Below are 10417 nucleotides of genomic sequence, written 5' to 3' on the forward strand. Positions count from 1 at the left end.
GTATATACTCCATCCGTTCCATAGTAATAGTATCATTTTTCCATACCAACTTTACTTTTTTTTACTTTTTTCTCACTTCATCTCTATACTTTTTTCATTTTCCACTTTATTCTCCCTTTACTTAACTCACGTAACACAATTTTTCTTAATCTCCGTGCTGAAAAGAAACGTCTCCATTACTATGGAACGAAGGGTATATATGTGATATATATGTGTGTTGTAACAATAGCGGATTCAAAACACAATTTTAGGGGCAAATATTGTGAACAGAAATGTATTAACGTTAGAAATTTTATGGATCCAGCTCGTTATAATAAAATTAATAATCAATCTAAAATTTTAATACCACACTAAAATTATTATCAACATAATAGTATATAATTTTATCAATACAGCATGCAGAAACAATTAGCATTTGATCACAACCATTTTACAAAATACGTAAAAACAATTTATAAAAATTCTTAAAACGACATTGCCTTGACGTAGACTTTTAAAAAGATATGCATATGCAGATCGGGAGCCGCCATGATTATTTCCAGCAGCCGCTTCACTTCTAAATCCGGCCCGCCACTAATTATTTATTACCTCAGTCCTTGAAAATTTGTTCCATTCCTTCATTTTTGTCGTCCTCTAAAATTTATCTCATTTCACTAACTCATTCCTACTCACAATTTATTATAAAACTAATATATAAAAGTAGGACTCACAATCCCCTAACTTTTTTCAACTCACTTTCTATTATATTTCTTAAAATCCGTGTCGGGTCAAAGTGAAGTAAATTTTGGGAGACAGAGGCAGTATATTCATGTCGCGTCTCAGCTAGAATAATGATGGAATAGAGACGGTTTAAATTTTAGTTGTTGAAATTAGAGTTTTCTTTCGCTTAGGAACTTATGAGTTATGACAATAATGCATGGGGAAATATCGATCAAAGATGAAAAAAGTTATTCTAGTGAGTGAATGCTCTCATCCGATGTGGATGGGTTTGTAACCCAACAATCTATAATTGGGATTGATTGTAGTGAAGTGAAGCTTAATATTACACTAATTACGGTTTTAAACTTTATGTGAGTTAGGTATACACATTTTCATGTTTAATAATTTTAGTTAATGTTTATGAGCTAAATCTCTATCTAAACTAGTATCAAAATTACATGAAACCCTTTGATTGGGTTGGGTTCATGTAGCTATGTTTTAGTAGGAGTAACTCATTCTCCGGATAAATTTAATACATGGTTTGGTAGTACCGTAGTAGTATCAATTATGTGTTTATTAATGGAATCCGTGACTTGAATACTTTTTTGTGTCAATGATTGAATTGAAGTGTGAGATTTAATAAATATGGTGGTGCGAATTCAATAAAAATTTAATTAAGGTAGGGACGATTAGTTATATAATTGATTGATGTATTATAATTAGAAACATTGTCGGGTGATATAGGTATATACTTAAATGGTCTTCGTTTTGATGCATTAAATTCAAATTTAGTATTGTTTGATGAAAGTAAAATTAAATATAAAAACTACTCAGTTTTGATCAAGCAACATATGATTATGTTTAATTAGTAGGTAACAAAGTTTATGAAGTGGTAAATTGGATAATATCGGTACTTTCGCATTAAAAAAAGAAGTTATTAATGGAGTAGCTTTAATTCACTGCAAAATAAAAACTGTTAAGAATATTTTTATTTAATGCAATTAAGAATATTAATTTGTGTTAATATACCGCTTCAAAAAACATATTTATTGTTAGTGTCTCAACTAAAATTAGATGATGCAAATGGTATGGTCATCAAAAAGCATAAGATTAAGTTAATTTGACTTTCATTTAGTAACGCTTTCTTTTGCGTCCTAAATTATTATTATTTTTAAAAAAAATTAACGTAAGTAATTAACGCTTTCTCAATTTTTGTGTCCCTAAAATATAAGATTTTAATTTGTAGTGAGCGTTAATCTTTAAATTGTAAATTAATAGTGAATACCTAACTCCTTTTTAATTTCGACGATTGAATTATTTTTTATGAAGTGGAAATATAGTATATGTACACGCTATATTGTGTATACATAGAAATTAAATAGTCACCAAACCCATGTGTCATTTTTTTCTTTTGTTTCGTGGAAACTTTCAACTGAAGGAAGTTGACTCTGAAATTAAATAGTCAGCACAAAGATTTAACTCATAGACTAGTATATAAATTTAGACGTAAACTACATATATAAATGAGTTTTCGTTTTAATTTATAGTAAGTGAGCACGATATTGCCTGTCAATTTTCGGGGTATTTTCTTTTATCCTTCAATTAAATATCATAGTTTCTTTATTTATTGCTACCTAACATGATGACATTGTAGTATGAAAAGCACCTTTGATCGATTCTTGACTTTATACATATATGAATATAACAATGTCAGCATACGACGTGCCAATTGTTACGTAATTCAAATCGAAAATATTTTAGATTTTTAACAGAATTTATAGAATATCTGTTGTTAATTACTTATAAATTTTTATACCATTGTATAATTCTGATGTATGTCATCGATATAAATATGTTCCAACGTAAATATAATATAACTGCAAAAAAAATATCAAACATTTCAACAAATCATGTTCGTGTCCCAAAACTAATTTTCGACGTCCAAAAATGAAGTGTCTCGCTAGAGCGTTCTTGTGACATATCCCATGTGGCCACAAATCCGATATGGAAAAAATGGAATCCTTAAATATCAATTTTTATCTCAATGTTTGAGCAAAATAACAAATACTTATATTATAAGCATAATCACAAATAGTTGTATATATGTTACTAGAAATAGTTGGGACGTTCCAACGATTTCTAATAAAAATTGAACACAAGGTTCAGAATTCAACAACGACAATACCCTCCTCATCCTTTGCGTAATCAACAAGGAGCAACGAAGATTAGCAGAGCAAACAAGTGATATTCTAGTGCAAGGACGTCGGGGTGTTTTGCATGGTTGTAGGGAGCTTGTCCCACTTCCGGGCCAAACAATACGTAGCCAAAGAGCGCAGGCTCAACAACCGCTTTGATTACGATTTTATTACTATGTTTATTTGTAATATAAACAAATCAACCAATTTCAATTTACTTGAAGAATATGTATAGTAGTTGACGTTCGAATTTCACCATATATTTATAAACAATTATAAATATACATTCTTGATTGATGAGACAGTGAACATATATCAAAGTTAGTTGAACAACATCTATAGTAAATTCAAATATCGAATTGTTTGGAGATTTGCTTCAGAGCTCAAAGAAATGAAAAAGAACCAAGTGTTGAAAGTTAGTCGCATTTTATTTAAAGAGGTGGTATATATTGCTCAACTAACTCATAAAAGTGAGATATAGAAAAAGTCGTGCTTCCTTAATCAATATTCCAAACTATTTTCCAGCCAATAATTATTCCATTATATGTATGGATATACTTAGATCGACGATGAGCGAAGCAATACGTCTTAATACGTGAGCACAAATTCGATTTTTAGACAATAAAATAACTTCCATTATTTATTAAAAATGTTAATTTGAGTTGCCTAGCTAGGGTCTTCAGTTGAATTTAAGGAAGTAATTACCAACTCTTTTATTTACAAATAGATTTCCATTACTCATTTCTCGAAGAGGTTGGCGTATAATGTAACGATGTGTTGTATATATGCTAGTGATTTTTTATTTATTTTTTTCTGTTTAGGTTTTGGATAAATTGTTGTTTTTTTCAGAAATTGATATTCTTGTTATTTATATCTTGAACGATTTATATACTACAGCTAGCTTTGTGCTTCATTCTATGTATCATATTTTATATCTGTGAATATATGTGATGTAGGAACATAAATCGTGCATGATAAATAAATTGATTTTGCTGGAGTATTATTTTTTGGATATAACAATTTAAAGACTGAATTTCCATCCTTGCTTCTATAAATTTGGAATCATTTAGTATGTAGAAAAATTAGTTAATTGATAGTATAAAATAGTATTTTTACTTCTAGTTTTGGTATATGAAAATAACAACTAAACTTTAAATTGACTTATAAATATTTTAAAAAAAAATTAATTTATACTATTATGTACTCCCTCCGTCCCACAAGAATATGCACTTTTTTTCTTTTTAGTCTGTTCCACAAGAATATACACTTTCTAATTTTAAAAAGTCTTTCTCTCGAATGTGGTGGGACCTAATCTCCACTAACAATACTTTATTTACTGTTTCTCTCTAATTAACCAATTTTACATTAAAATTACGTGTCGAACCCAAAGTGCATATTCTGTGTTGTGCAAGTTTGTGTGGGCTTGTGTGCGTGTGCATAATATGTATATTGTCTGTAGTACATGTATTTTGTGATATGTGTGTTGTACTAGTATACGATGTTTTGTATTGTGTGAGTTTGTATCCATCGTGTGTTGTGTACGTGTATGTGGCATGCTCACAGTGTGTAATACCCATTTTTATAACTACTTAGAATTCTAAATATTTACTTTAATTTGTTATAAAATTTAGATTGTAGAATTGAGATAATTTTGAATTATAATTTAAATCCATATTCAAATAATTTTGTGGCACAATACAATGCATTTAGACTAAATGCTCTAAGGGCCGACTGGTAAACCCTAAAGTTTTCCATTGTTGATAGATGAAAGATGGAAGTGAACTCCAACCGAAAGATTTGGATAAAATTGTCATATCTAAAGGGTTGGTAGCAATTCAACTGACAAAATTTAAGTAGATTTTTTGTCCCTCCATGGGCTAGCTGCCAACGGAGTCGGTAGACCCCACCTTACCTAGATCCACAATTGAATCAAAGTTTGGAATTATAATTCGACAGTCTATTAACTCTGCAAACAAACACGATTTTAAACGAGTAAACCTGATCCATTTTTGAATCACCAACTCTACGAAGTTTCTCAACTGTCGTTTACCCTTTGGATTTTACTATCAACGTGTATTCTTTTCCATTTAGACTTTTGGCGTAATACTTGATCAACTAATTTGACTAAAGAATATGTATCGACAAGACGACAATAATATAATTAAATGAAATTTGTAGTTTTCATACACCCGTTACAGTTGAAATATGTTGAAAACAAATCAGTAAATAGACATACATCATTGCATGTACAAAGACAAGAACAAGATTACTTATATTTTACTTTTACCCTAATGCTTTATATTTTAAACAAATTAATTAGATTAACTTGCGACTTAAATCTTGTTGTATTAAATTGGAATGTTATTATATAATATCCTTAAAATTCGAGTTCGTCATACAAAACTCCCATATGATATAATTTCTGTTGCATTATTTTTTCTTGAGGCGAATTTCTATCTCGTGATTAGGAGGCTGAAAAATCGATTATTTTTATTTTATTTTTGAAATGCCGACTAATTTAATTGCAACTGATCACACCAAAAATTGCAGTGGGAGTATTTATTCTAGAATGCATGTTCACGCGGGGGAGTATTTATTCAAGTCATAGCTACTTCCACCAAACTCCCACAAAAATAATCACCATTAATTGCAGTGGAAATGTCATATATCGGTTAGGTTATTCATATTCTCATATAAAAAATTAGTACTTCCTAATTCCTATCATCATTTTGAGATTAGAGATTAATTCTTAGTAGTATTATTTTTTGTCAGCATACCTAATACTTTTGAGGGACCCTTTCATTGACATTAATAAAATTAAAATTTGGCAATATTCAATTAGCACTTAGCAGCTAACCTTGAAACTTGAAAGGTGACCTTAGTTTCACATATACAAAATAACACTACCAACAACAAGCGACGAAGTCAAGAATAAGTTGGTGAAAAATAAAATACTATGTAAAACATGTTTAAAGTTGAAATATGGCAGGATTCCTTTTGCAAGAAGTTTAAGAAGCTATGCTGGATCCATATGTAGCCCAACCAACCCAAAATGCTTTAATTAATTTTTGACATTTGGTTTTAATATAATTATTCACACCAACTTCTTGATGCGAGAGAGATGCATCGAATCCTTGTTCAATGATGTCATAATTCAAGCTTTCAAAATATATTTAATACGGAGTACAATTCTTAGTTATATTGCTCAAGTCGATCTAACAGTCACGACTCACGAGTCAAAACTAATGAAATAGGAGGAGTACATGTTATTTAATCGGTCCACTAATAATGTACAAGTAATTGCACGGTACTTTAATATTAGAGTCAAGCGTAAAAATAAAATAAAAATTGATGGTTTTTATGTCCAATTTACTTTTCGAAAATTGTGTACCATGTAATGATTTATAAAATGAGATTTATAAAAAATAAAGTCCAATGAAATACTATGTAGTACTCCTTCCATCCGTATTTGATTTGACTCTATTTGAATTTTTTGAAATGTAATAACAAGTGGATGTAGAAGGATTTAGTTTGAAGGTGAATTCTATTTTATAAATTAATTTATGAAGTAATAAAATGTGAGATAGAGTTTAATGAAATATGAGATTTGAAAAAAACAATTGGGAGAACTATTCACGGATGGAACAAAATGTGAGTACTAAAAATTTAAGCACGTGATGTAAAGCCTCCCACGTAAGCAAGTTGTAGAGCTAGTTTTTGACCTGTGGAGTCAATTCCGTACCTAATATAGTCAACGTTGAAAATTAAACACGTAATTTGTCGTAAAGACATCTTTTTTGCTTTCATACGAAAAAGGTCAAAAAAATGAAACTTTTCTTAAATAAATTTTATAAGTATCTTTTTTTTTTTCTACCAACCCACTGGTTTGTAGTCATGTGCGTAAATTTAATTTTAGTTATAATTCAAATAAAACACATAAATATCTTTTACATTGATTACATTACGTACATAGTTCAATAATGACTACTCACTCCCGTCCCTGAAATTTCGTCACATTTTCCTATTTTCGTCCACCCCACAAAATTTGTCACATTTCACTTTTTTTCCATTTTTAATAATGGACTCCACATTCCACTAACTTATTCTTATTCACATTTTATTGTAAAACTAATACTACTTTAAAAATATGACTCACATCCTATCAACTTTTTCAACTCACTTTCTATTACATTTTCTTAAAACACGTGCTCGGTTAAACTGTGACAATATTTAAGAGACGGAGGGAGTATTTTTGAATAAAATATTAATATAAAGAATTTAATAATGACATCGCATCGCAGCTATATACTCATGAAAGATAAAAGTAAATAATGTAAGTTCCATACTCAATTAGTTTCTAAATTGCAAATGCTATCATTATGTGCAAACCCCAAGTCACCATTACTCGAGCACTAGTTACAATCATCACGTAAAAGGGGGTATTATTAGAATTTTTATTCTTTGGAACATGTTTTAGTTACTCCCTAAAAATTATTAATTTCATTTTCAAAACAAATATGATTGAGTTTGCAAGTGCATTGGATTTTGTGGGCCACGGCTGCTTAATTGTGATATGATTAAGTAATTATCTATTACTAAAAGTAATTGTACAAGTAATTAATTACTCCCTCCATACTTCAATAGCTAAGTCGTATTCCTTTTTGGATTGTTCCACTATAGCTAAATCATTTTTTTTTTGGCAAAAAGTACTTTACTCTCTCTACCTTTTTCCTTTTTATTTTATTTTTCTTTTACTTAATTCAAATAAATTTTTTAAAATTTCATGCCGAAAAAAAAAAATTCATCTACTGCAGAGGCAAGGATGGAGTACTAAATGTTGGAATTATGTGCTCCACTAAACTTCATCTGTATAATTGGGCTTGATAGTGGGCTGATATTATAGTGGCTGGGACAGTTAATTACTATATGTTGTTGGAGTGATATACTCTAATAAACTCCATTTGTATAATTGGGCTTGGTAGTGGGCTGTTATTGTAGTGGGCTTTGATAATGTAATCGGCCCATCTAGAAAAACTTCAGATTAAGAAACGTGCTATGGAATCTACTAGAATGAATTGAAAAAGTGGCGGCGCGAAATCAAAATTTTTTTGGCGCGGCAAAGCAAATGATTCAAAAACAAGCATCAAATTCAAAGCAATTAACTTCTCAGCTACTCACACACAGCAGTGTTCATCACTCCCAAAGAAAAAATAGGGATAGAGATTAGAGAGAGAATCAAAATCGGAAGAGAATAATGGCGGACGCATCACATCTGGAGCGAATGGGAAGGGAGCTAAAATGCCCTATATGGTACGATTTCTTCATCATCAATGAAATTGTTGATTTTTTCGATTTGACGGTCTGAAATTCCAGATCCGTTAATTGATTCTTATTTCCTCTGTCGACAGTTTGAGTCTGTTTAATTCAGCCGCTTCACTCACCTGCAATCATGTGTTTTGCAAGTAAGCCGTTTGGTAAATTCATTGTGTAGATGATTTTTTTATCTTGTTTTAGGGCTAATTTTAATACTGTATTGTGTTTACTGATTGATGCAGTGTGTGTATCGAGAAATCCATGAAAGCATCATCGAGTTGTCCTGTTTGTAAAGTTCCATACAGGCGAAGAGGTATATGTGTTTTACTTTTAATTGGCAAGGCATTTTCCCAATTGTGCTAAACTTATATTAGCTGAGAGTGATTCATATGTTAGACCATTCAAATGAGGCAGATTATTTTGTTTGTTTGATGGATAGAATTGTTAAGATTTATCATCGATTTCGTGTTAGATTGGCGTTAGAATTTATCACTATTATCTGTGGGGTGTATTTCTGTAATTGTGAGATATGATATTTTCTATACCTTGATATATTATGTATATTATACCTATTTCATAGCAGTAAAACCTCTTACTTTGTCTGCAAATGGTGAATATGATGTCTGTTTTGCTTTACATTCATTAGCTTGTGGAATTCATGACTTATTATTGATTGCTTACATTTTTTTATTTTCATTTAGCAGAAATTAGGCCAGCTCCTCACATGGATAATTTGGTAAGCGTTTACAAAAGCATGGAAGTAGCATCTGGAGTCAGTATCTTCAACACTCAGACAGAAGCTTCAACTGGTCCTTTGGGTAAGGTTACTAGTTTGTTGGGTAATGCTTGATAATCTTCCATATTTTTACATTATACATCTGTTTGAAAACCTGCTTCTATATGTTGTCCTGTTGTAACTCATTGTTTGCCTCATTTTTCTGGTTATAATGTATACACAGTCCAAAATGATGGCCAAACGAAACCCGATGCTTCAGAAACTGGGAATAAAAAACAACCTGGAAAGAGAGGATCAAAGAGTGCATCAGTTTTCCCTACAAATAAAAGGGTTCAGGTATCACCATATACAAGTGCAAGGACAGAAATGGTGCGAGAAAACCCGACTGATAGAACTGCTGAAATCAACAGAAATGAAACTAATAGCAGTCATGTTTTACAAAATAATATGCCTTCTACTTATGAAAAGGGGAAAGCCCATTTACCTCCATTTTTCTGGCTGAGAGATGAAGAGGACATGGAGAAGTCAAGTCAGCAGACAAATGACAATCTGGTTATGTATACACCACCAGAAGCTCCTTGCTTCAGTGACATCAAAGATTCAGATGATGAGGTTTGTTCTTCCTGAGATATAGCTTTTAATATCTTTCATTACGAATATAGTAATTAGGATTATAGAATTTGTTCATACTCAGTGACCTGATATTTCATGATTGGTTCATCTATTCTTCTTCGTGACACACTATTTTTATATTTCATGTTGCTTTATGCAGAGAGGAGATTGTAACTTATCAAAAAATGTGGATTTCTTTGATAGTGAAATGTTTGATTGGACACAGAGGCCTTGCTCTCCTGAACTTTGTTCAACTCCTACAACTATACAGGTAAGTTATGGTTTTAACAATTTCAACAATCCATTATTTACCTAGTTTGATCTAATTATGTTGGTGTAGATTGAAGAACAAGCTGCTGAGGAGGATGTAGCCTTAAAACGTGTGGATGCCACCTCAACAGAAACAGCTGGTCAAAAGAACAGACGTAATAGTGCAGTAGGCAAGCGTAAAAGGGAAAAAATCTCTGAAAGCAAAGGCAGAACGAGAGCTTCTAATAAGAAAGCCAATGCAAATGAGCCTGAAAAGGACAAGAAAGCTAAAAGCATTACTGAAGTAACTGCAGTCTGTGCTGAATTAGGCAATGTAATCTATCAAGATATGCAAGAGGGTACTAAAGACACTCCAATGATTCAAAAAGGAAAATCCAGAAAAGGCAAAAAGGTCCTCTCTGATGCTAGTGTTCAAGAGAGAGATGTTCTATCTTTATCTGATGGGGTTGAGCCTCTAGCAAGCAGCAAGGGTGCAGCATTCACTCAAGTTTCAGCACCAGATATTTGTGGAAAGAGCAATGAAATTCAAGTTCAAAGGGATCAATCAGACATGATAACTCCATCAAAAGTTGATAAATCATTTCCCTCCCTT

The 10417-nt window shown here is 31.3% G+C and overlaps 1 protein-coding gene across 1 annotated transcript in view; it reads left to right on the forward strand.

Moving 5' to 3' along the window:
- Positions 1-8077: 8077 nt before the first annotated feature.
- The window catches only part of LOC125195468 (protein BREAST CANCER SUSCEPTIBILITY 1 homolog), a 2802-nt gene continuing 462 nt past the window's right edge, over positions 8078-10417 (forward strand). Inside the window, exons 1-7 of the mRNA XM_048093615.1 lie at positions 8078-8204; positions 8303-8356; positions 8450-8520; positions 8912-9025; positions 9167-9555; positions 9716-9826; positions 9896-10393. Of these exons, the coding sequence (XP_047949572.1) occupies positions 8149-8204; positions 8303-8356; positions 8450-8520; positions 8912-9025; positions 9167-9555; positions 9716-9826; positions 9896-10393 (1293 nt within the window). The 5' untranslated portion in view covers positions 8078-8148. The remainder of the gene's footprint in view (positions 8205-8302; positions 8357-8449; positions 8521-8911; positions 9026-9166; positions 9556-9715; positions 9827-9895; positions 10394-10417) is intronic.

The sequence above is a fragment of the Salvia hispanica genome, chromosome 6 (assembly GCF_023119035.1).
Source record: "Salvia hispanica cultivar TCC Black 2014 chromosome 6, UniMelb_Shisp_WGS_1.0, whole genome shotgun sequence".
In the NCBI taxonomy this organism is placed as follows: domain Eukaryota; kingdom Viridiplantae; phylum Streptophyta; class Magnoliopsida; order Lamiales; family Lamiaceae; genus Salvia; species Salvia hispanica.